At 37.4% G+C, this 27199-nt stretch overlaps 3 protein-coding genes and 1 non-coding gene across 4 annotated transcripts; all 4 read left to right on the forward strand.

The window, feature by feature from the left end:
• Positions 1-563: 563 nt before the first annotated feature.
• LOC113754673 lies at positions 564-670 on the forward strand. The gene has a single exon (XR_003465350.1). It is a non-coding gene; the product is annotated as a small nucleolar RNA R71 (small nucleolar RNA).
• A 3759-nt stretch (positions 671-4429) lies between these two features.
• LOC113751109 (putative late blight resistance protein homolog R1A-3) lies at positions 4430-8437 on the forward strand. The gene is made up of 3 exons (XM_027294977.1): positions 4430-4505; positions 4773-7865; positions 8084-8437. The coding sequence occupies exons 2-3, from the start codon at positions 4780-4782 to the stop codon at positions 8100-8102; spliced, it is 3105 nt and encodes a 1034-aa protein (XP_027150778.1). The 5' UTR covers positions 4430-4505; positions 4773-4779; the 3' UTR covers positions 8103-8437.
• A 6750-nt stretch (positions 8438-15187) lies between these two features.
• On the forward strand, positions 15188-18028 carry LOC113754446. Its single transcript, XM_027298856.1, has 3 exons — positions 15188-15351; positions 15698-15882; positions 16049-18028. Exons 2-3 carry the CDS (start codon positions 15726-15728, stop codon positions 17257-17259), a joined length of 1368 nt encoding a protein of 455 aa, XP_027154657.1. The 5' UTR covers positions 15188-15351; positions 15698-15725; the 3' UTR covers positions 17260-18028.
• A 4671-nt stretch (positions 18029-22699) lies between these two features.
• Positions 22700-24431, forward strand: LOC113752564. The gene is made up of 2 exons (XM_027296674.1): positions 22700-22883; positions 23068-24431. Exon 2 carries the CDS (start codon positions 23160-23162, stop codon positions 24429-24431), a length of 1272 nt encoding a protein of 423 aa, XP_027152475.1. The 5' UTR covers positions 22700-22883; positions 23068-23159.
• Positions 24432-27199: the final 2768 nt, after the last annotated feature.

Below are 27199 nucleotides of genomic sequence, written 5' to 3' on the forward strand. Positions count from 1 at the left end.
CCATGGACGGACTTGAGTTTGAAGGGAGTGGTGGTGGTGGGCGAGGATGGTACTGCTGTTGGTGTCCTTGCTGTCTATTTGGCACAAAGTTAGACTGCCTATTTCCTCCATAGCTAAGGTTGGGGTGATCCCTCCAACCAGGATAGTAGGTGTTTGAGTATGGGTCGTACTGCTTTCTTGGCGCGGGCGCGTGGCCAGCCATGTTCACCTGTTCTGCAGTTTCTTCTTGAACCAGTGGACACATTTCCGTAGGATGACCTACGGCAGTGCACACCCCACACACTTTGACTTGTGAAGCACTCCCTACAGCTAATTGTCTTACGAAAGATGTTAATTCGGAGATCTGCTGTTGGATAGAGGACGTTTCCACCTCATTCACCTTACGCGTCGGGATGTCCTCTCTTGAACCAAACTGCTGTGAGTTCTCAGCCATCCCTTCAATCAACTCCCATGCTCCTCGAGGGGTTTTGTTCACCAACGCCCCTCCACTTGCAGCATCGATTATGCTTCTGTCCCTGAAAAGCAACCCCTCATAGAAATATTGAATGAACAGTTGTTCACTTATCTGATGCTGAGGGCATTTGGTGCACAGTTTCTTAAATCTCTCCCAGTACTCATAGAGAGATTCGCTAGGGTGTTGTTTGATACCACATATCTCTTTCCTCAGGCTCGCAGCTCGAGACGCCGGAAAGTACTTGTCCAGAAATTTTTTCTTCAATTGATCCCACGTGGTGATACTACCAGGCGGTAGGTAGTAGAGCCAGTCTTTTGCAGAGTCCTTCAAAGAGAAGGGGAAAGCCCTCATCTTTATTTGCTCTTCTGTAATTCCCGGAGGCTTCATACTGTTGCAAACGACGTCGAACTCTTGCAAGTGCTTGTAGGGCTCCTCACCTGATAGACCATGGAAAGATGGCAAGAGATGAATTAGACCAGATTTTAGTTCAAAGGGAGTGTCATCATTTAAATGTGGAAAAGTAATGCACAAGGGCTGCTGATTTAAATCAGGAGCAGCCAACTCCCTTAGTGTTCGTGCATTTGCCATAGTGACTTCCTCTTGGTCTGAATCACTTGAATTGTCACCAGACAAATTTGTCGGCTCAATCTCTGGATCAAGTTCCTGAGGAGCAATATCGTATTGCTCCTCCCTGAGCCGCCTGGTTTCTTTTCTCGTTCTACGCGCGGTCTTCTCTACTTCAGGGTCGAAAATTAATTCGCCTGTACGAGAAGAGCGAGGCATAAACTAGAAAAATACCAGAAAAAAAATGAACTTAAAAAGAAACAAATGATTAACGCCAGTCCCCGGCAACGGCGCCAAAAATTGACAGGTGTCGAGCCTGTGCAATAATAAATACCTACTCGAGAAAAATAAATTTTCTGTGTATAGTAGTGAGTAGGGTCGAATCTACAGGGACTGGGAAAAATTCGATTCTTTTCAAGTTCGGGACACGGGGGATTTTTATCAGAAATAAACTAAAAATAATTAAACAATTTAACTAAAAATAATTAAATAATTAATACAATTGTAAATAGCAATTAAATAAATGATAAATAAATTCTAGCCAAGGATACAACTACGCAGACACAGTCCATTCATCTGATCATTGATGCAAAGAAGGTTCACTTAATTTAATTAATAGGCTAGTTATAGTCGCCGATAAACTCTAACGACCAGTTTTTCCTTAATTTATTGATAACCAAGGTACGACCGTTGATTACCTCTAACCAGGAAATACTCCTAGGTACGACCGTAGGAATTAATTTCCTAATTGCATTAAAAACTAGAAAAGCCTAACCCAAATTAATAACACGCTACAAGGGTTATTTAAATCAGATTGTATGTCCCCCTAGTATGTGAAAATACTAGTTGTCACTAATATTAACCAACTAAACAATTACGGATTTAATTGATTAATTTGACAAGAGATTAATAAGTCAAATTGCACATCGGGCCCTTGATATCCAATTAACAAAATAATCCCATGGAAATTAAAATAGAAAACATGCAAATATTAACAAATTAAGGAACACGTAAAATTAATTAGATCTCACAGATATTTGGGACTGCGTCTTCGCGTTGATCCTTGACTAGATGAGAAAATTAGCCACGCCTCATACGAAAATCTTCACACAATTCAATTGAATTTAAAGACATCATCTTTCTTCGATAATTGAGAGAGTGAATAACAAAGCTCTCGGAAGAAAATAAGAAAATTGCACAATAGAATTCAACAAACCAAAACAACTCCCTCTTCTCTCCTCTGGAACATCCCTCGGAGAGAAAAACTACAAACTCCTCTATCCTCCTATGGAGCTTAATTTTGAAAGAAAACTACAACTCCCTATTCTCTCCTCTAGAACATCCCTCGGAGAGAAAAACTACAAACTCCTCTATCCTCCTACGGAGCTTAATTTTGAAAGAAAACTACAACTCCCTAGCCTCTTGTCTTCTGCCATCGTTCGATATATATAAGGCAAGTCTTAGTCTTCATAGCTTTTTCATAGTCTTTTCTCCTTGAGCCCACTACTCTACGTAGGGAGCAATTGGAAAAACTACAATCATCAAAGCCAACATCTTGGCTAATGAGTACATCTCCCACCATAAGGACAGACTTTCTACGTGGTCCCCGTTAGATAATGAAAGAAAACATCATTCCAATTAATTCCAGCACAATCATCAATTCCTCTGCAATTATCAAAACGGAGGAGTCCACTATAATCATCAATTCCAGCACAAATACACCCGTGGAACCTAGCTTGTATGTTCTTTAGAAACTTCCCACGTGTGGAGTATTTGTTGTAAGAAAATCTCTCTTTTCTGCTCCACTTCCTGAAATTGAGTCCAGATGCCAAATATAAGTATATGTTGACAATTAAAATAATATTTGGCATGGAAACAGAGAAAAATTAATAATAAAATTACTAACAATTAACACCTTATCATAATCCCTAAAGTATGAAATCTATTTCACTTAAATCCCCTCAGGTATAAAATCTATTCCACTTTAGTTTCTAAAGTATAAAATTTGTTTCACTTAAACATAAAATTTACAGCAAATCTTTTATATATTAACAGTGTAAATATTAATATGGTTTGATGCATGTCATATTTGAAAATTTTGGAGTTTAAGATCAAATTCAGATGATATGACATACATCTAAACCTATCCGTGTGTACCCTGATAATGTAAGAAAATAAAAATTAATCCATGAAGTCTATCTCATTTTCACTAATTAACTTGGATCACCTTTATATTTAAGGAACTAAAGCGTCTCATTTCAATGTTAGAGATGAAAGTGAAAATGTTGGTATAATTAAATAATGCAAAGTGAACTTAACTCATAAAACAATAAAAAGATGGATTTTTCAAGTCAACTAAAGGGTTATTATCACTTTACACACTTAAATTATATTATTACTATCAGTTTACCCTCTAACGTTATCTTTTAGTCACTTTACTTCCATAAGTAATTCAACTCAACATGCTAAGATATTTTGGATAAAAATACCCTTTTAAAAATAAAAGGATTTTCTCAAATTTCTTTTTTTTTTCAGACTTATTAATATTAGGAAAAGAAAAAGAGATAGGAAAGAAGGAGACAAAAAAATTAGATTTTACCAAAAAAAAAGAAAATAAAGAAAGTCTACCATTATCGTATTACTTTAAGGTTGTCGGGTTTAGAATTGGAATTTGGTGGTAAACAAAAAAGTGAAATAATTTTAAAATAATAAAAGTATTTAATTCTTTCTTATTAGTAATTTTTAAAAAAAGAATTGAGCTCTCTCTCTCCCCCTTCCCCTCTCCATCTTTCTATTTTTTTTCAATATTAATAAGATTGCCAAGAAGAAAGAAATTAATACGTTGACTTTTTTTTCTTAATATTAAAAAGGAGAAGAGTCACTCTAAATTTTTTATTGTTTTTATTGTGCAAACAGGAGGGTATTTTCTTTTAAAATTTTTTAACTTGATAAATTGGTTTAATGGTATGATAAATTACCTAAAAAATAATTCTATGGAGTAAATTGATAAATGATAATAATATTTTATAGGGGTAAAGATAATTAATTGTAAGGGTTAAACATGTCTTTTCACTTTAATTAACAAACTCTCTTAAGTTTGATCGTTAGTCATGGGGTAAAGTGATTAAAAAATAACGTTAAAGGAAAAATTGATAATAACATCAAACGTTAAGGGGGTAAAGTGATAATAACCATCAACTAAAGACTGAAAAGAGGCCTCAACCACGGTCAATATTATCCATTGCCCCCACAAAAATTAAAAACTCAAATTTTACATTTTCATCCACAGATTGTAGCAAACAACTGTATCCCAACACTTGACCGAGGACCCTTCCCCGGGTTGACTAGTACAGTCAAAATCGGGTCATTTTCTTCTGTATTCATCTCTAATAAGTAACTCCGACTACTCAAGAACCTTTTTTTTTTTTGCCAAAAGGGATCATCTCATCCTTCTGAATTCTAATCGTGTTCTGCTTCTCTGCTACTGGTGAGTGTAATCCTGACAACTTCTCTTCCATTTTTTTTCTATCAGTCAAAAGCGGTTCATTTTTGCCTTTTGATTGCTCTGTTAGGTGGTTATGTTCAACAAGTTGTTTTTTTATCCCTAGTACATGCATATCCCATCTCTTGCTGGATATTTTTAACCAAAAAATTCTCCTTTTTATGCTTCTGGTTCCTGTAATTGCTTGTCTTTCAACCCTTTTTCATGTACCTTCAGATTTTGTTAATCGTCTTGGATATATTCCTATTACAGCTGAGAGATGGCCTACGCTGCAGCTGCTTCCCTGGTACAAACGCTGGAGTATCTGCTGCAATTTCCCTGTTTGGTTCTGGAAATGAAGAAGATGCAAGCGGAGGTTGTCACACAGAGATTCCGTCTAGTCTTATTGCTCCTGAAAGGAGAACCCTCAGCTTCGTCGAGCTCAGGTTTACAGCAATTAAGCGAAGAACCTGAAACTCTGGCATCCAGCTTTGAAGGATTTCTTGGGGCAGTTGGTCTGCATGCTGACTTCTTGGAGATCAAGAAAAGAACAGTGTCCTTGAGCTGCGGAATACCAAAATTGCAGGAAAAAAAGCCACCAATTCTGACGGAAATTGGATCTTTGGAGCAAGACCTGAAGAAATTTCTGGAAACCACTGCCCGCGACATCCGGACAGATCTATCCAACTACGTTGTTCATCAACCTTCTCGTGAAGCAGCAAGAAAAATGCTTCGGGCCGTGGATAAGCTCAAACAGGCCATAATCTTTTTCTATGAAGTTGCTTCTGAGATCACAATTCTCTACCAGGATCTTTTCTCCTTGCTGAGTTTTCTTGATGATTCTTCTGATAAATTCCAGGATCATGAATTGCTGAAATGCATCAAAGACGTTGCTTATAGAGCAAGAGATCTTGTTGAAGAATGTATCTTGGACAATCAAGTCGAGTCAGTAAAGACGTACCTCATTTGCACTTTGTCCAATAGTGAGTCACCATCTAGATTCCTACAGCAGGCAGTGGGGAAAAGTTCTCTTGAAACTGTGGTCAAGAGTGCCTTAGATGGAAAGAAGGGCATTCGTCGAGGTTTAGTTCATGCATTACAGGATGTTCAATCTATCAAGAGAATGACTACAAATATAGATGAAAAGAGTCTAAGATTGCAGGGATCAAGCGTCAGGAAAGCACCACTTAGTTCGAATAAGGAGGATATTGTGGTAGGTCTTGATGCTGAGCTGACGACTATCTTGGAGGGGCTCACTGGACTGCCAGGACTAGAAATAGTGACAATTTCTGGGATGGGCGGCATTGGTAAGACAACTCTTGCTAGAAAAGCTTTTAATGATCCTTATATTGTTTATCACTTCTATTGTCGTGCATGGATAACAGTATCCCAAGTCTATCAAGTGAGAGATTTGTTACTAGGCCTTTTGAGCTCCATTGCACGGTCCACTGATAAAATGGTTGAGAAGAGCAATGCTCAATTAGCTGAAGTTGTATACAGAAGTTTGAAAGGTATGAGGTATATGATTGTTATGGATGACATGTGGAGTATTGATGCTTGGAATGATGTCAAAAGATGTTTTCCTGATGACAAAAATGGAAGTCGAATAGTAGTTACAACTCGGTTCATGGAGTTAGCAACAAATGTGAGCCCCAAAAAGCCACCTCATTGCATGAACCTTCTGAATACAGAACAAAGCTGGGAACTATTGGAAATGCTCATCTTCGGGACAGCAAGCTGCCCCCAAGAATTGGTAGGAGTTGGAAAAAAAATAGCTAAGAGATGCCGGGGATTACCTCTAGCTATTGTTGTTGTTGCTGGTGTTCTCTCACGTGTCATCAGGGAATACAATTATTGGAATAATATTGCAGAGGAGGTTAGCTCAGTTGTTTCTACTGATCCAGAAAATTGCTTAGATATACTTGCTTTGAGTTACAATTACTTGCCCCATCACCTGAAAGCCTGCTTCCTCTATATGGGGATTTTCCCTGAAGATTGTGAGATTGAAGTTTCAAAATTGATTAATTTATGGGCTGCAGAGGGCTTCTTATATTTGGATTCAGAGAAACAGTTGGAACAGATTGGAGAGGATTACTTGGAAGACCTAATCGCCAGAAACTTAGTTTTGGTTGAAAAGAAGCGCTTTGGGGGGGAAGTCAAAACTTGTCGCCTCCATGACTTCTTACGGGAATTGTGCTTGAAAGAAGCTCAAAAGGAGAACTTCATGCATGTCATACAAAGGAGAAGTGCCAAAGGTGTTCAAACAGGCACGCGTAATCAACGTCGTCTGAGTTTCCATTTGGATCCCTACAGTGATGTGTCTGCAGCACCTGCAATCCCACATGTCTCATCTTTTCTGTGTTTCACACTGGGTGCTAATATAGTACCTGATATTCTATTCTTTCAGTTAGGCTTTAAGTTGCTTAGAGTATTAGACATATTCTTTCTGCATTTCGATTACTTCCCTGATCAAATACTAAAACTGATACATTTGAGGTATCTTGCACTCAATGTTACTTATGAGCTTCCTGCCTCAGTTTCCCAACTGAGGAATCTCCAGACCTTAGTCATTCATGGTCCATGGCTTTGTCGGGAATCTGGCGGTAGCCCAATATTGTTGCTGGAGTATTGGAGTATGCCTTCACTGAGGCATGTGCATATTACTGCAGCTTGTCATCTAAAGAATCCTTTCACTGTACAAGATAACCTTCCTCGTCCATTTGCTTCAGAACACCTGCAAACTCTCTATACAATACAATTTTCAAGTTGCACAAAGGAATTTTTCAGTGTCATGCCCCATCTTAAGAAACTGGGAATTTGTGAAACTAAAGAAGACTACAGCACAGACAGTTTGTCACAAGTCCTAAATAATCTTGTTTGCTTGCAAGAACTTGAAACCCTGGAGTGTTCCTTCCACACACAAAATAGAGAAGTGCGAAAGAATTTGGGCTTGGCTGCTTTGCCAGTGACTCTTAAGCATTTGAGTTTGAGTTGGAGTTACTTACCATGGGAAGATATGACCTTTATTGCCATGTTGCCCAACCTTGAGGTGCTTAAACTCAAAAATTATGCTTTCCAAGGGCCAAAATGGGAGCCAACTGAAGAAGGTTTTCATAGTCTAAAGCATTTGCTAATTGAAAACACTGATTTGATCCATTGGGAAGCAATAATAGTTCGCCACTTTCCGTGCCTTCAGCATCTTGTTCTGAAATCATGCAAGCTCTTGGAGGAGATCCCTTTTGGTGTCGAGGAACTTGGTACCCTGCAGCGGCTTGAGGCCCACTATTGTAGTGAACCTATTGAGAATTCTGCTAAAGAAATTCAAGAACAGATTGAAGGCATTGATGTTATTATCAGAAGTGATCGGTATGTTAAACACTCTCCTTGTATGATTCTTGACTTGTGATCTTTTACTTGCATCTGATAGTTTGAACTTCAGTTAAGACGGAAGCACTTTGATTCAAACGGTTTATGTCTGAGATTCGAGTAGTTATGTCTTTTCCTGTTCCTACTATTGCTAATGGCATTCTTTTCTTTTCTTCTGTCTATGAAGCTACTTATTTTTCTTCCCCTTTTTGTAACAGGAATCCAGACTCTGCATAAGGAGTGCTTTCACTTCTCTCTCTTAATATCCAATGTTTACAACTTCTTTGTTTCCAACTTTCTTTCCAAATAACCATTTGTAAGACTTCTCTCCCATTTGGCAAATGCGCTGTGACTGCCAAATGTGTATTCATGGTTTTAGTCTTCAGTTAGGATTTGACAAGTTGGTCCTCCTATTCTACGTTTTCTTGATGCCTGTTTCAGTAGTACTATGTTGATGTCCTGCTTGATTATCTATTATGGTTCAGATGAGTTTCATGACTGTTAACATGGATGTCTTGAATTCCTCTCACAAGAAGCTTTGCAATAATAATCTTTGTGTATGTTCCTAGTTATTGGATGTAATCCTTTCTTCTGTAAAGAAGTTATTGATGGTAGACATTGTATGTTGGCTCAGCTCATGTCATCTGTGTATTATACTATTAAATTTTAAGCAATAGAATGTTTTAATAAAATTTCTCCATCAATCCAGGGAAAAATTGCTTCAGAAATGCATCCAGTTTCACTTTTGTCTGATGAGTTTTCCTTCTAAGCACTTTACTATTGCCCTCTAATAACGGGGCTGAAATGCAGTCCACCAGTATGTTGTCTGTTAGACAGTGTCAAGGTATCTAGCTTGGCGAAAGGAAGGAGAACTTTAATGGTGAAGAGATGTTGGTACCAATATCCCTTCATGAAAGTACAATCTGAACAGAAGCATCTCTTCCTATAGGAGGCCTGTGGTTTTGGGACTAGATACCTAGTCCATTGAAAATTGAATACTTGATTCAACACCTTCTATCCTTCTTAAATTTGACTACCTGATCTCCCATGTAATGTTTATAACTGGCTCTTGTTTAATGCTTGATCGGGTGTTGACTTTGTTGTCCTGACAGTGCTCCAAATAGGATTAAATCCATCTTAAAGGTTTCTTCTCTCATTGATACTCTTTGCTAAATTATAATTCTTGAACCCAAATTCCCACGATCTTAACCCATGCAGACAAAAATGGTATCTATTATAGCTAGCATGACGTGCAGCTCTGTTCTGTTAGTAAGCCAGAGTCGAATGATGGTCAGTAGCACAATTCAGTAGCCCAGAAGAAAGCAAAGACATAAAAGGAAGCTTCCTGAATTCATCCATTCTTGTGGCTTGGGAGCACCTAATCTATTCTAGTCTGTTCTTGATGATTAATATTATGGTACCCATTTTTATGCTCATTTTTTAAATTTCTGTTCTCAGTACGGTCCTAATTAGAATTGATTGTTTATAGTATGTCTTGGAACTTTTTCCCCCCCTAAAGAATTAAGCCTTCAATTGTAGGGAATGAATAAATATGCTTACATATAAAATCTGAACTAGTTTGATATGAATTCAGAGCAGAGATAAGCTAGTCGAACAATGAAAAAGACAAACGGATTTGAGTTGTTACCCAAATCTGCAGTTAAAACCTACACATGTTAACCAGGGTTCAGGATTCAAGAAAGAGACATAGGAAATAGAAACAAGCTTCTGCTTAGAAGTTGGCTTGCAACATTCAGCTTTGAGGAATGTTGTATCAGCCTAACAATCAACATCATTCAGGAAAAAAAACCGCGGAAAGAAATAACAAGCTCCACATTTTCGGTTTGCAATACTTGTATGGGTGGCTTAGGCGATTGCTCCTCTTTTGTAAACGCTGTAACATCTGCTGCGCTTCCCGGGTATCACTCTATGAATATGCACTTTAGAAGAGAAAAAAGGGTCAAGCTTTCACAGTTTCACTTACTTTGAACAAAAAAATATATATATATGGATTATAATTTACACAAAAATCGATACAAATGCTATTTACAGTAACTAATTCAAACTACTTGGATTTAGTAATAGTTCTTGCCAAATTGTTCCTTTAGGAATGCAACTAATGCAAGTATACTACTCCCTTAGCAGGACCAGGTCCAAGTGTTCTAGGACTTAAATATTAAAACTTATGTCAACTAACTAGGTCCCCTCGAGAAAATTAGTTGAGAATAAATCAAAGACAAGACTTCTGGCACTTGGGACGACTGGGCTGCCTCATCTTTGTTGACCACAGGTTCTCATCGCCAGCTTTCTTCTAGCAATCGTGATTCCGATCATCAGAGGCCCTTTATTCCTCTGCTGCTGGTAAGTTGTAGCTTCTCTCTCTCATTCAAAGTTGTCAGGCCCCGGTTTTTATGCTTTGTACTAGATGTTAGTACGTTCTTTTCTTTTCTTTTTTATATCTTGGAGCTTTACGTGGAATTCATTCATATTTACTTATAACAGTCCGGTTAAAGGTTTGAATCCAAACATGAAGGGTGATTTCTTTGTTAATTTTCTATTGATTACATTGGGTAGGATTGACAGAGGGAACGATGGCTAATGATGAAGTTGTTTATATGTTGGTGGAGGAGGTGGACGAGTTAACTACTATCCTACTCAAAATACTGAATATCAAGGTATTGCAAGCCAAGTTATTTATAGAAAAAGTTGGCGAGGTCATCAGAGTATTGGAAATGGAAGGACCCCCAACTTTGCCGGACCAATTAGTAGAAGATATTGCACCTCTTGCACTGCCTGTAGGAGATTTTGCTCGGAGAACTAAGCTACTAATACTTCACCGTTATATGATGAGTATAGGAAGAATATTCGCCACGGCTGGGAACGAATGGTATCAAGAGAAGTGCCAGAATTAGTAGAACAGATTGGTTTAAATGAGAATAAGCTGGAGAAATTTCTTGATGAATCTGACTTCTACAACTCCTGGGAAGATTTGCGTCACAATTCAGCCTTACTACCTTGTCGTGAGGCGGTGAGGGATCTGCTTCAGTCTTGTCGAGAACTCAAAGACGCCATGAACTTTTTCAGTGAAGTGGGGACTGAATCAGCTTTTCTCTGCCAATTCTTGCTGAGCTTTGCTGAGCTGTGCGGGCGTTCCAATGAATGGTGTTGTCGCCAATTTGTGAGAGGCATCATGGATGTTGCTGACAAAGCTCTTGAGGCGCTGGAATGTGCAGATAAATATGGTCTTAGATTAGAGATGCGGGAATTTGAATCAAATGTATATGCTTCAGCCGAGCTTGTAAAGGAAAATTGTGTCAAGAAGACGGCCAAGGAATTTTTTGATGGGAAAAATGGCAAGCGATTGGTTTTGTTGGAGACTTTAGGAATGCTTCATTCCTTCACGGAAGAGATCGATACGACTCTTGGCAGGGAAGATCCTCAATCGCAAAACGCTTCCTTTGGAAGAACTGGTTTTCCTTCACTGTCCATGATTCACGACAAATTTGCTAGAGGAGATCTTCCTTCACTGCCTTTCACATATTATCTACGTGCTTTTCCTTTAGTTGAAGGAAGAAAAAGAAGAAGAGTTAAATAGTTCTCTAAAGAATGCAACTACTTAGATTGCAATGCATTGCAGAACATGATCAGCTGCACAGCTTTGTACTGTCCAAGAGATTAATCTTCCCTGATTTTCATTTGTTGAAGCCTTGCAGGGCATTTAATTTACCAGCACATACTCATGTAGAGACTCGTACACGTTAAAAGGAATGCATATGTTTACTTTATTATGCATTTTCCAGGAATAAGAAAGCGGTGTGCGTTTCGAATAGGCACAAAAGTTAATCTACTGTCCTGATTTTTGGTACAAAAGTTAATTTACAAAAGGAAAAACACACTGATCTTAATGTACTGTCCTGATTCCTCATTTTAGTTTCACGGTTTTATTTTTATTTTTTTTTCTTTTGGTAAAATAGTTTCAAGATGCTTGCTGTAAAACGTCCTGGTGGTATATACTAATGCAAATGAAACACCTTGTCAAAATTTGTTTCTAAAAGAAAACATAAATGCTTTTATGATGAACTGCGCAATAAAGAATTTTCTCTTTGAAATAGAGGTCAAGTTAGATGGAAATCCTCAAACCAGGCAACCATTCCTGTGTATCTCCTTCATGCAGGTTTTGGTTCCCTAGGGTTGCACCAGATTTGGTAATAATATATGAGGATCTTAAAAATTTCGTGGTAATATAAACATGTAGTTAGGCAAGAATATGTGTTTTTCTTCAATCCTTGGTGCCTTCGAAGCATTAAAACTTCCATACAGGATTAGTAATATGACAAGAAATTCTGAGCTTATACTATAGTTCTTGGCCAAGTTTAGTCTCCGGATGCAAGCCTTGAAAGAGTGTCCATCTTGCAGGATCTTGATAACCTATGTGAACGTCGGAACACAATGCCAGAAAAAGTTTATTTGAGTTAACTAGTTGCATTCGTGATTGGGTAATCTAATTGTTAGAGAACCAAATTTGGAAGTGTGCAAGTCATTTTGATTAGCTAAATTAAGAGTGGAGTGCTTGAAGGCTAAAAATAGAAGCGCCAGAATCATTTTTTTTTCTTTTCTAATTAGAATTCTTTTGGACAAAACATGTAGTGAGTTTCTACTTCCCTTAGATAGCCCAGATAATATCTGCATCTGAATTGTGTAAACAAGAAGGAAAATGAAATCAATTGGTGTACTTCCTCCACAAACTTTATCGTGATAAACGACCACTTCAAAGTGAAGCGTACAATTCTGAAGCAATCCCTTTCTAAAATTTTGGTTTTTGTTTTTTAGTTTCTTTTGTTGATGCTATGGTGTCTAACTTATCTATTTCATGTCCAACGAGCTAGGAGATTCCAATATTTTTGGATGCAGAAATTTCATTATTATCCCTATACATGATCATGGTGGCAGGTCACATAAAAGATCATCACGTTTGTCTGAAGGGTAAACATATTCCAAATTTTAGAATGAGTATCCCCAAGATCCAAGCCTCCATATCTCTTTTCGGCTAGAACCATGGTCAGGAAATATGATGAGAAAGTTTTGCACAAAACATATCTAAGCAACATAAAACTACTTCTACTAAGAAGTAATTATTGATCAACGGACAAGAAAGCAGAGCAAAGAGAGCCCACTACCTTATGACTTAGTAAGCAATTACTCCTAAGTTCTGAATTCGAGAGATCTGAGCCTGTAGAATAAGTTGTGGAAGAGGAGAATCCACGGGAAATCACCGGGATGGGAGGACTAGGGAAGATCAAGATTTACCTCAAATCTGTCCCTGTTGCCCATCCCACTAATTTCCTGAAGATTAAGCTCCCTTTCCCTCTTATTCCTCTTGCTATACAAAAATGTTCATCAACTACTCTCCTTTTGCACAGAATTTTATGAACAAGTGATGGGTTGTAAGAGTAGAAAAGGAAAGGAAAAAATTCTAGAAACCCATAAGAATGGGGAGGACTGGGGAAAGAAAAAAGAAAAGAAAAAAAAAAAAAGATCTATATTCTAGTTTAGTTGCTTTCTTGCCAAGCCTCCCATAGTTCCATACATATTATTAAACCCGACCCGGCCCGGCGGTCGAACCGGTCAAACCGGTGGACCGGTCATTGGACCGGGCCGGGTTTGGAATCAGATCGTTTGTGCAAAGAGACCGTTGACTTAGTCAACGACCCGGCGGTCGAACCGGGTTAAACCGGAAACCCGGCCGGTTTTGGCCGGTTTTGGTTTTGTGGAAAAATTATATTGCTATTGTTGGAACTCGAACTTCGGACCTCTGCCCCACACTACCGCTTGCTTACCACCAAACTACTTCCAAATATGTTGATATAGTAGCTTTAGTATGATATATAAATGTTTTTTCAATTCTATCTTTTTTTCTCTAAAACAAATTTATTTGGAATCTTTTAATAAAAATTTATTACCCTCCAAACTCTATAAGTTATAAAATGGATTCCAAAAATAACATATTACATAATTCATTTAAAGACAAATATTATTTTTAATAAATTTTTACACTTAAAATTCATAAATAAGCTAGATAATTACACTAAATATAGATAAAATTTTACACTTGAAGTTTGGTATATTAATAAATAACTTTATATTTGATTGATTCTTATATGAATTAATTATTTTATAACAAATTAAATTAAATGAGCTTTTGTTATGGCATTATTTATTACAATTTATATCATATATCTTATATAAATAATTATGAAATATAATATTTAAATATATGTAGTGACCCACCGGTTCAACCACTCACCCACCGGTTCAACCAGTAACCCGTTGACCCACCTCCTTCGCCGGGTTCCTTCCCGGATTGGGTTTAATAACTATGGTTCCATGTCCTCTGGATTTTTCAAGGCTTCTACCTTTTCTCCTGCCCTTAATCATTTCTGCTGACTTGGGACTGGAGAGGAACACGTTGTTACTATTCATGCAGAGTGCTTCATAAAGCAGAGGGCCCCATCTGTCCGCGGCCTTTTTCCATTGTCTTGTTGGCAGGCAGAAGAGAGAACCCACGATTCGGGACTCGGGGCAGGACGGTTGCACCTGCAACCGTCCCTGCCAATTTTAGCTCATTTCAACTGCGCGTAACATTGGTTTAACTGTGCGTAACTTTTTTTTCACAGGATGTATTTTCACAACAGATAGTGGTGGGCCCCACACTTGACGCGAATTTCGAGTTACATGGTGTTATTTCAGCCGCACAAAATTTTGAGGGCCAATTTTCAGCCGCACAAATTTTTAACCGTGATGACCGTCCCTGCACCAAATCCCACGATTCGACTTCCCTGCGATTTCCTATTGTATTGTGTTGCTGCCTACCGAAGAAAAGTATCCAAGAAGTGATAAAACCTTTTTTTTTTGTCAAATCCAAGAAGTGATAAACCATCATTTTGTAAATTATATGAGTTATGGACATAATTCAAATTATTTGATTTTGTCTAGTTGTGTGTTTGGATTGCAGATTTTCAAAGAAAAATTGCTATATTTTTTGTAAATATATTGTTCAATTATTTTTTTATTTCACATATATCAAATTAATATAATAATTTTTTCATAAAAAGTTCAGAAAAATGTAATCCAAACAAAGCTAAAAAAAAAGTCTTTATCTTTACGCAAAAATCGATACAAATGCTATTTACAGTAACTAATTCAAACTACTCGAATTTAGTAATAGTCTCGCCAAATTGTTCCTTTGGAAGGCAACTAATGCGAGTATGCTTCTCCCTTTGCAGGGCCCGGACTCCTAAATATTCAGCTTTTGCCAAGTAGCGAGGTCCCCTCAAAGAAAATTGAGAAGAAAAGAAATCAAAGACGAGACGTTTGGCACTTGGGGAGACTTGGCTGCTTCATCTTCGTTGACCACAAGTTCTCATCGCCGACTTTCTTCTAGCAATCGTGATACCGATCATCAAAGTCTGTTCCTCCTCTGCTGCTGGTAAGCTGTAGCTTCTCTCTCGCATTCATAGTTGTCAGGCCCCGGTTTTTTTGCTTTCTCCTACATGTTAGTATGCTCCTTTATTTTTTATTTTTTCCGATTCATTCATATTTACTTATTTCAGTCCAGTTAAAGGTTTAAATCCAAACATGAAGGGTGATTTCTTTGTTAATTTGCTATTGATTACATCGGGTACGATTGACTTTGATAGAGGGAAAGATGGCTAATGATGAAATTCTTAGTCTGTTGGTGGAGGAGGTGGACGAGTTAATTACTATCCTATAGTAATTAACTCGTAGGAGATTTTGCTCGGAGAACTTACTTCACCGTTGTATGCTGAGTATAGGAAGAATATTCGTCACGGCTGGGAACGAATGCTATCAAGAGAAGTGCCAGAATTAGTGGAACAGATGGAGAAATTTCTGGATGAATCTGAATCTGACTCCTACAACTCCTGGGGATATTTACGCCGGAACTTTGCCGGGCCAATACATTTAGCAATATTTTCAGACAGTTCCTCCTCTGCTGCTGGTAAGCTGTAGCTTCTCTCTCGCATTCATAGTTGTCAGGCCCTAGTTCTTTTGCTTTGTCCTAGATGTTAGTATGTTCTTTTTTTTTTCTTTTATATTTACTTATTGCAGTCCGGTTAACATCGAGGTGATTTCTTTGTTAATTTACTATTGATTACATCGCGTAGGATTGACAGAGGGACGAGTTAGTCTGTTGGTGGCTAATGATGAAATTGTTAGTCTGTTGGTGGAGGAGGTGGACGAGTTAACTACTATCCTACGCAAAATACTGGATATCAAGGTATTGCAAGCCAAGTTATTTATAGAAAAAGTTGGTGAGGTCATCAGAATATTGGAAATGGAAGGACCCCCAACTTTGCTGGACCAATTAGTAGAAGATATTGCACCTCTTGCACTGCCTATAGGAGATTTTGCTCGGAGAACTAAGCTACTAATTACTTCACCGTTATATGATGAGGTCATCAGGGTGAATATTGGTCTCGGCTGGGAACGAATGCTATCAAGAGAAGTGCCAGAATTAGTAGAACAGATTGGCTTAAATGAGAATAAGCTGGAGAAATTTCTTGATGAATCTGACTTCTACAACTCCTGGGAAGATTTGCGTCACAATTCAGCCTTACTACCTTGTCGTGAGGCGGTGAGGGATCTGCTTCAGTCTTGTCGAGAACTCAAAGACGCCATGAACTTTTTCAGTGAAGTGGGGACTGAATCAGCTCTTCTCTGCCAACATCTAAAGTTCTGGCTGAGCTTTGCTGGGCTGTGCGGGCGTTCCAATGAATGGCATTGTCGCCAATTTGTGAGAGGCATCATGGATGTTGCCGACAAAGCTCTTGAGGCGCTGGAATGTGCAGATAAATATGGTCTTAGATTAGAGATGCGGGAATTTGAATCAAATGTATATGCTTCAGCCGAGGTTGTAAAGGAAAATTGTGTCGAGAAGACGGCCAAGGAATTTTTTGATGGGAAGCGATTGGTTTTGTTGGAGACTTTAGGAATGCTTCATTCCTTCACGGAAGAGATTGATGCTACCTGTGGGAAACTTGGCAGCGAAGATCGTCAATTGAATAACGCTTCATTTGGAAGAAATGGTTTTCCTTCATGGTCTGTGATTCGTGAGAAGTTTGCTAGCGGAGATCTTCCTTCACTGCCTATGACGTATTATCTACGTGCTTTTCCTTTAATTGAAAGAAGAAAAAGAGGAAGAGTTAATAGTGTTAGGTCTGGCATCAGACGACCTAACAAACAAGTTAATTATCTACGTGCTTTTCGAGGAAAAAGAAGAAGAGTTGTTAATGTCTGGTCTGATACCAGACTAGTATTACCAACGAGGCGAGTCGAATTTGATCTAAATGAACCGAATCTCGACTTAGTTTTATGAAGTTCGAGCTCGAAAACGAGTCGAGTCGAATCGAAATTTGATCTAAATGAGCCGAACCTCGACTTAGATTTATGAAGTTTGAGCTCGAACTCGAATTCAACGAGCTACTATTCTAAAGCTCAAGCTCAAACTCGAGATTTGGTCTAATCGAGTTGAATTTCGACTTAGTTTTATCAAACTTGAATTCGAGCTCGAATTCGACGAGCTGTTATTTTAAAGTTCGAGCTCAAACTCGAGCTCTCGATTTAGAGCTCGAGCTCGAGTTTGAACTTTTGAGCTCCAGCTTAGGCCCTAACTTGAGCACTTAAAACAGACTTTGAGTCCGATATTGACTAAATTCGAGTTAAACTTTGACTCAAGCTGTTCGTGAACCGCTAAGAGAGGTTTTAATGAGTTATTTAGACCTTTGGATCATCGAGTAAATATTTTGAGTTCTCTTGTGTTTTAGTAATTAAATGCTTCTGGGTCTAAAAACACATTTTTAAAGCTTTTATACTCTGTTTCATGGTGAAATTCTACTCTCCCTTCGCTCCTCTGCTTGATGGTGAAATTCTACTACTCTTTCGTCGTAATTCCGCTAATCTGGCGTCTGTTCTCGTTGATCATAGTTTTCTGGAGAATGCAACTACATAAACAGCGATACATTGCTCAGAACATGATCAGCACAGCACAGCTTTGTACTCTTCAAGAGATTAATGTTCCCCGATTTTCAATTGTTGAAGCCTTGCAGGCTACCAGCAGATACCTATGTAGATTCGTGCAGGTTAAAAAGAATACATGGTTGATTTATTATGCATTTTCCAGGAAGGGAAGCGGCGTGCGTTTAGAATAGGTACAAAAGTTAATTTATCCTTAGCGTACCGTCCTGATTCCTCGATTGTAGTTTCAAGGTTTTATTATTATTTTTTCTTTTGGTAAAATAGTTTCAAGATACTTACTGCAAAATGTCCTTGTGATATACTAATGCAAATGAAACACCTCGTTAAAATTTGTTTCTAAAAGAAAACAGAAATGCTTTATGATGGACACACTTAAGAATGCATATATTCCCAGACCAAGAACTACGCAGTAAAGAATATTCTATTTGAAATCCTTAAACTAGGTAACCATTCCTGTGTGTCTCTTTGATGGAGGTTTTGGTTCCCTAGGGTTGCATCAGAACTTGGTAATATTATTGAGGATGTTAAAAAATTTCGTGGTCATATTATTGTTTTTCTTGGCCAAGTTTTAGTCTCCGGATGCAAGCCTAGAAGGTGGCTCAACCTTACAGGATCTTGATCTTCGAGGCCAAACCAAGTGCTTCACATCTTGATAAACTATATGTGCACGTTGGAACACAATGCAAGAAAAAATTTATTTGAGTTAACTAATTTCATTCGTGATTGGGTCGCTTTGTGGTAATCTAATTGTTAGAGAACCAAATTTTGAAAGTGAAGCGTACAAACGTGTTATTGTTGTTAATCTTGGCTTATAGCTTTCGATTTCTGTCTTCCATTAAAACCAAAGCCAAATTCATTGAATGTGTTAATAGTTTGTTTTATTGTCTTCAAAAACGGATGAGAAAGCATTGCGGATTAACTGGATTTTCTCGTTCTATGTGCCCGTTTGATCATCAAGCTCAGGTTAAGTGTTTGATATCTCTGCTGTTATGCAAATTGGCCAGATAGGCCCATAGCTAGCAGGTCAATTGATCCTGCAAAGATCATTCATCTCCCCCACCAAAACCAGTGTTTTAAAAACCGGACCGGATTGGATGACAAACCGACCTTAGCTTTGGTCCGATTCATGTTTTGAGTTGATTATACTTAAAAATCGGATTGAATCGTTCGAACTGAATTGAACCGGTGATTTTTTGTTTTTGTTTTTGTCTATTAAATTGAAAGTTTTTCTTTTAAAAAAAATATTTTCCTTAACCCTAAAGACTAATTATTAAATGCCACATTCAATCACTTTCTTCTTATTTTTTACCTCTTATCAAGTTTGTATTTTTATTTTCTATTTCTTGACTTTCTCCAAACTCTAAATTTCTTTTTTTTTTTTAAGTTGCAATATCTAAATATCAAAAATTTGAATTAAAATTTAAACTCACAATATCTAATTCTCATAGACGTGAATTTTGTATAATTTCAAAATATTGTGATATTTTTGAGTTGGATTTAAGATTAATTTTTTGATAAATTCAATTAAAATTGAGATGAAATTTATTTATTTCAACTGATAATCAAAAAATTTATTTGTGAAAATCCAAGTTCTTTGAAAATATTAATTTTTTCATCATATAAAGTTTTAAATTAATCCAATGCATGTCTTAGTTTTTGCATATATATTTATATAAATTATTTTTTAAAAAATTCATTGAATCAGGGTTAAACTGATCCGATTGGTTGAACCTCGATCCAAACGCCTCACCGGTTCAATTAACGATCCGAGTTTCAAAACATTGAAAAAAAAACCAGTACCAAGCAGTAATGCTGCTATACCATTAAAAAAAAACCACCAAAATAAAGTCGACAAAATCTTATCGGGCTTAAGTTATTTTGCTCCTTTGATCTGATGAGAGATCACATCTAGAATCAGTAGAATGTAAGAGTTGCAACTTCCTCAATCATGCAGAGGAGGAGCCATTAGGCCCTGGTAGGCTGGTATAGGATATCATAAATAAATTCTGGAACAGTGCCTTTCTAAAATTCTGGGAGATAAAAGACAGAATTAGGCCCTGGTAACTGGTTTTTTTTTTTTAATAATTTCTTTCTTGGTGCTATGGTATCTAACTCATCTGTTTCATGTCCAATGAGCTAGGAGATTCCAATGTTCTGGGATGCAGAATTTTCATTGTTATCCCTATGCTCATGGTGGCAAGTCACATAAAAGATCATGTTTGGCTGCATAGTGAACACATTTCCAGATTTTAGAATGAGTATTCCCTAGATCCAAGCCTCCATATCCCTTTTCGGTTAGAACCATGGTCAGGAAGTAAGATGATGAGAAAGTTTTGCATAAAACATATCTAAGCAGCATAAAACTACTATACTAAGTAGTAAATGATCAAAGGGACAAGAAGGCAGGGCAAAGAGAGCCTACTACTACCTTATGACTCAGTAAGCAATTACTAAGTTCTGAATCCGAGAGATCTGAGCCTATAAATTATGGAAGAGGAGAATCCCCAGGAAATCACCGGGATGGGAGGACTAGGGAAGATCAAGATTTGATCACTCAAACAAAAAATGACCAAAGATTTACCTCAAACCTTCCCCAGTCACCCATCCCACTAATTTTCTGAAGATTAAGCTCCCTTTCCCTCTCATTCCTCTTCTTGCTATACAAATATGATCATCGACTACTACTCTTTTTTTTCCTCTCTCTTTTTGCACAGAATTTTATGAACAAGTGATAGGTTGTAGGAGTAGAAAAAAGGAAAGGAAGAAACTCTAGAAACCCATAGGAATGGGAGGACTGGGAAAGAAAAGCCGAATAAAAAACAAAAAAGATTCGTATTCTAGTTTATTATAGATGCTTTTCTTGCCAAACCTCCCATTTCCTCTGGAATTTCCAAGGCTTCTTCCTTTTCTCTTACCCTTAATTGCTCTTGCTGACTTGGGACAGAGGGGAAGACGTCGTTACTGTTCATTATTTAGAGATGTCTGCAATGTGCTTCATAAAGCAGAGGCACCCACCTGTCGCCACGTTTTCCATTGAATAATAGTCATTGTTGGCAGGCAGAAAGAAAGAACCCACGATGCGACTTGCCTGTTCTCTCTTACTATTATTGTTATGGATGTAATCCAAAATCGAGTCGAATATTGCCATACTCGAGTCTCGAGTTCGATTTGACTTGCACGAAGGATATTCGAGTTCAAGCTCGAACGAGTAGCATTATTGGAGTTCGAACTGAAGATCAATGCATTACTTATAGAACTGGAACTCGATTCGCATGGGATCTAGTCAAAACGAGTCCTATCGAGTTCGAGTCAGAATGATTTGCAGATATCATTTTTCCTGACAAATTTCAAGCAAAAAGATATTATCGTTCTTTAAAAATTTTCATACAATCTAAAACATTTTGTAAATTTAACCACTTTTATAAGCACAAAAGTAATTTTATAATAATAATATATTAAAAATTTAAAATTTAAAAACTTAATAAGACTTGACAAGTGTTCGAGTCTTGCTATTAGATAATCAAACTCGACTCATTTGGTCATACTGAGCAGTTCGAGTCGAGTTTTTGATCAAACTGCTCGCAAATAGCTCGATTTGTTACAACTCTACTACTGTATTGTGTTGCTGCCTACAGAAAAAAAAGCATCCAGGAAGTGATAAACCATTTTTTAAATTATACGAGAGTTATGGACATAATTCAAAATCATTCATCAATAAGTTTCTAACATTCCTTAAAAAAAAAAGTAAGTTTCTAACACTTAACCCGAGCTAATATTCATTCCTCTTCAAATCTGGAAAGATAGGTGTTTTAAGTCTAAATCAAATTATTTGATTTTTGTCTGGTTTTTAAGTCTTTGTCTTTACACAAAAATCGATACAAATGCTTTTTTACAGTAACTAATTCAAACTATTTGGATTTAGTTATAGTTCTTGCCAAATTGTTCCTTTAGGAATGCACTAATGCAAGTATGCTGCTCCCTTTGCAGGGTCCGGTCCAACTGGTCTAGGACTCCTAAATATTCAACTGTTTTCAAGAAAATTGAGAAGAAATCAAAGACAAGACTTTTGGCACTTGGGGCGACTTGGCTGCTTCATCTTCGTCGACCACATTTTCAGTTTGCAATACTTGTATGACCAGAGATAAGATGGTTAGTATGGGTGGCTTATGCCATTGCTTCTCTTTTGTAAACCCTGCAGCATCTGATGCGCTTCCAAATTAAACAATTGCAGGCTCGAGATTTCAGTAGAAAATGTTCGTTGCTTTCTAGAGCACCTGATTATATGAATATGCACTTTAGAAGAATTATCCAAGGGATTTCGAACGTGAATATGCACCTGATCATTTGTATTTTCCTCCTATAATTTTGTTTTGGATTCAGTCACTAACTGGAATTAGTAAACTTATCCAGCATTTGACGGTCAAAGTATCCCACAAAATTCATGCGCTTTGAAACTGTTCATATTTACGAAGATCAATTTCTCTTATATGAATTGTGTACCAGCTCAGGAGAAAAAAGAGGAAAAAAAAAGAGAGAAAAGGGTCATACTTTCACAGTTTCACTTACTTTTAACCCCAAAAAAAAAAAGGTGAGAGAGATAGGTAAACTCGAAATATAATTTACACAAAAATCGATACAAAATGCTATTTACAGTAATTAATTCAAACTACTTGAATTTGGTAATAGTTCTTGCCAAATTGTTCCTTTAGGAATGCAGCTAATGCAAGTATGCTACTCCTTTTGCAGGGTCCGGTCCAACTGTTCTAGGACTCCTAAATATTTAACTTTTGTCAACTAACGAGGTCCCCCCAAAGAAAATTGAGAAGAAAAGAAATAAAAGACGAGACTTTTGGCACTTGGGGAGACTTGGCTGCTTCATCCTTCGCTGACCACAAGTTCTCATCGCCGGCTTTCTTCTAGCAATCGTGATTCCGATCATCAAAGGCCGTTTCTCCTCTGCTGCTGGTAAGCTGTAGCTTCTCTTTCGCATGCATAGTTGTCAGGCCCCAGTTCTTTTGCTTTATCCTAGATGTTAGCATGTTGTTATTTTATTTTCTTTTATATTTACTTAGTGCAGTCCGGTTAAAGGTTTAAATCCAAACATGAAGGGTGATTTCTTTGTTAATTTGCTATTGATTACATCGGGTAGGATTGACTTTGACAGAGGGAAAGATGGCTAATGATGAAATTCTTAGTCTGTTGGTGGAGGAGGTGGATGAGTAAACTACTATCCTACGCAAAATGCTGAATATCAAGGTATTGCAAGCCAAGTTATTTATAGAAAAAGTTGATATGGTCATCAGAGTGTTGGAAATGGAAGGACCCCCAACTTTGCCGGACCAATTACTAGAAGATATTGCACCTCTTGCACTGCCTATAGGAGATTTTGCTCGGAGAACTAAGCTACTAAGTTCTTCACCGTTATATGATGAGTATAGGATGAATATTCGTCACGGCTGGAAACGAATGCTATCAAGAGAAGTGCCAGAATTAGTAGAACAGATTGGTTTAAATGAGAATAAGCTGGAGAAATTTCTTGATGAATCTGACTTCTACAACTCCTGGGAAGATTTACGTCGCAATTCAGCCTTACTACCTTGTCGTGAGGCGGTGAGGGATGTGCTTCAGTCTTGTCGAGAACTCAAAGACGCTATGAACTTTTTCCGTGAAGTGGGGACTGAATCAGCTTTTCTCTGCCAACATCTAAAGTTCTTGCTGAGATTCGCTGAGCTGTGCGAGCGTTCCAATGAATGGCGATGTCGCCAATTTGTGAAAGGCATCATGGATGTTGCTAACAAAGCTCTTGAGGCGCTGGAATGTGCAGATAAATATAGTCTTAGATTAGAGATGCGGGAATTTGAATCATATGAATATGCTTCAGCAGAGCTTGTAACGGAAAATTGTATTGAGGAGGCGGCCAAGGAATTTTTTGATGGGAAAAATGGCAAGCGATTGGTTTTGTTGGAGACTTTAGGAATGCTTCATTCCTTCACGGAAGAGATTGATACGACTGGTGGGAAACTTGGCAGCGAAGATCCTCAATCGCATAACGCTTCATCTGGAAGAAATGGTTTTCCTTCACTGTCTGTGATTCGTGAGAAGTTTGCTAGAGAAGATCTTCCTTCACTGCCTCTCACGTATTATCTACGCGCGTTTCCTTTAATTGAAGGAAGAAAAAGAAGAAGAGTTAATAGTGTTAGGTCTGGTATCAGACGGCCTAACAAACAGGATAATTATCTTCATGCTTTCCGAGGAAAAAGAAGAAGAGTTATTAGTGTTAGGTCTGCTACTAGATTAGGGTTGCAAATGAGTCGAATTAAGTCGAAATTTAACCTAATCGAGTTAAATCTCGAGTTAATTTTATCAAGGTCGAACTCGAACTTAGTCTCGACGAGTTGTAAATCTAAAACTCAAACTCGAGCTCTCGAGCTTGAGCTCAAGCACGAGCAGTTGGAGTTCGAGCTTCAGTTACAGCTGAATCTAGAGCTCGAGCACTTAAAAAATAAAAATTAATTACTTTAATTTTTAAAAATAAATAAAATCTATTTCTTAATAAATAATAAAATATTAAGAACATATGTGTAATTTTATTATTAAAATAAAAAATAATATATATATATAATCAAAAAATAATATATATATATATTTTTGAATATTTTTGAACTCGAGTTCAAGTTCAAACTCGATGTTGATCGAGGTTGAGTTGAGTTTTGATTCACTCGCGAGCCGCTCGATTCGTTTTCAACCCTATACAAGACCTAATAACCAGGTTAATTATCTACGTGCTTTTCGAGGAAAAAGAAGAGTTATTGGTGTTAGGTCTAGTACGAGATCGGTTAAGCGTCAAGTTTCGACAATGATGACAAACTAAATGTTAATAGAATGAGAATGCATGCAATACTGCCGCCGCGAACGGAGAAATAGCTCATAGAGGGTTTTGTGAAGAAGATAGAGCAAAATTACTTACTGTATTCTTGATTTTGATCCGTTAGATCACCAAACCGCTGAGAGAGCTTTTAACGACTTATTTAGACCTTTGGATCATCGAATAAATATTTTGAGTTCTCGTGTTTTAGTAATTAAATGCTTTTGGGTGTATGGGTTCTCTTGTGTTTGAGTAATTAAGAGTGTGTTTGAATTGCATTTTTCATGATTTTTCATGGAAAAATTACTGTAGCGATTTGATGTATGTGAAGAAAAAAGATAATAGAAAAATGTGATCACGAAAAATGACATAAATACTTTTGGATCTAAAAACACTTTTTTAAAGCTTTTATACTCTGTTCATGGTGAAATTCTACTCTTCCTTCACTGCTCTGCTTTACGGTGAAATTCTACTCCTCTTTCGTGGTAAATCCCATAATCTGGCGTCTGTTCTCGTTGATCATAGTTTTCTAGAGAATGCAACTACATAAACAGCAATGCATTGCTCAGAACATGATCAGCACAGCTTTGTGCTCTCCAAGAGATTAATCTTCCCCGATTTTCAATTGTTGAAGCCTTGCAGTGTATTTAATTTACCAGCAGCTACCTATGTAGACTCGTGCATGTTAAAAAGAATACATATGGTTACTTTATTATGCACTTTCCAGGAAAAGAAAGCGGCGTGCATTTAGAATAGGTACAAAAGTTAATATTATATTATTTTCTTTTGGTAGAATAGTTTCAAGATACTTGCTGCAAAATGTCCTTTGTGATGTGCTAATGCAAATGAAACACCTTGTTAAAATTCGTTTCTAAAAGAAAACAGAAATGCTTTATGATGGACTCACTTAAGAAGAATGCATATACTCCCAGACCAAGAACTTCGCAGTAAAGAATATTCTATTTGAAATCCATGTTACCTTGAAATCCTTAAACTAGGTAACCATTCCTGTGTATCTCTTTGATGCAGGTTTTGGTTCCCTAGGGTTGCATCAGAATTTGGTAATAGTATATGAGGATGTTAAAAAAAATTCGTGGTCATATTATTATTTTTCTTGGCCAAGTTTTAGCCTCCGGATGCAAGCCTAGAAGGCAGCTCCATCTTACAGGATCTTGATCTTCCAGGCCAGGCCAATCCAAGTGTTTCACATCTTGATAAACTATATGTGAACGTTGGAACACAATGCAAGAAAAAATTTATTTGAGTTAACTAATTTCATTCCAGATTGGGTCGTTTTGTGGTAATCTAATTGTTGAGAACCAAAACGTGTTATTGTCGTTAATCTTGGCTTAGATTTCCATTTCTGTCTTCCATCAAAACCAAAGCCAAATTCATTGACTGTGTTAAATAGTTTATTTTATTGTCTTCAAAAACAGATGAGAAAGGATTGCGGATTAACTGGATTCATATGCCCATTTGAGCATCAAGCTCAGGTTTACTGTTTGATATCGCTGCTGTTTTGCAAATTGGCTAGATAGGCCTATAGATAGCAGGCCAACTGATCCTAGAGACCCTCCCCCCCAAAACACCCACCGAAAAAAAAAACCCAGTACCAAGCAGTAATGCTTCTATACCATTAAAAAAAAATACAAAAACCACCAAAATAAAGTTGACAAAATCTTTTATGGGGCTTCAGTTATTTTATGCAATCCTTGTAGTGCTCCTTTGATCTGATGAGAGATCACATCTAGAATCAGTAGAATGTAAGAGTTGCAACTTCCTCAATCATGGAGAGGAGGAGCCATTATTCCCTGGTAGGCTGGTACAGGATATCATAAATCAATTCTGGAACAGTGCCTTTCTAAAAATTTTTGGAGATAAAAGATAGGACATATTGGTTTTTTTTTTTAATAATTTCTTTCTTGGTGCTACGATATCTAACTTATCTATTCCATGTTAAAATGAGCCAGGAGATTCCAATGTTCTGGGATGCAGAATTTTCATTATTATCCCTATACTCATGGTGGCAAGTCACATAAAAGATCATGTTTGGTTGCATGGTGAACACATTTCCAGATTTTAGAATGAGTATCCCCAAGATCCAAGCCTCCATAGCCCTTTTCGGCTAGATCCATGGCCAGGAAATATGATGATCAAAAAGTTTTGCATAAAACATATCTAAGCAGCATAAAACTACTCTACAAAGTAGTAATTGATCAGGGGACAAGAAGGCAGAGCAAATAGAGACTACTACTACCTTATGACTTAGTAAGCAATTACTAAGTTCTGAATCCGAGAGAGATCTGAGCCTGTAGAATAAGTTGTGGAAGAGGAGAATCCACAGGAAATCACTGGGATGGAAGACTGAGGCGGATCAAGATTTGATCGCTCAAAACATAAAATGACCAAAGATTTA

Source organism: Coffea eugenioides, chromosome 11 (assembly GCF_003713205.1).
Source record: "Coffea eugenioides isolate CCC68of chromosome 11, Ceug_1.0, whole genome shotgun sequence".
Classification (NCBI taxonomy): Eukaryota; Viridiplantae; Streptophyta; class Magnoliopsida; order Gentianales; family Rubiaceae; genus Coffea; species Coffea eugenioides.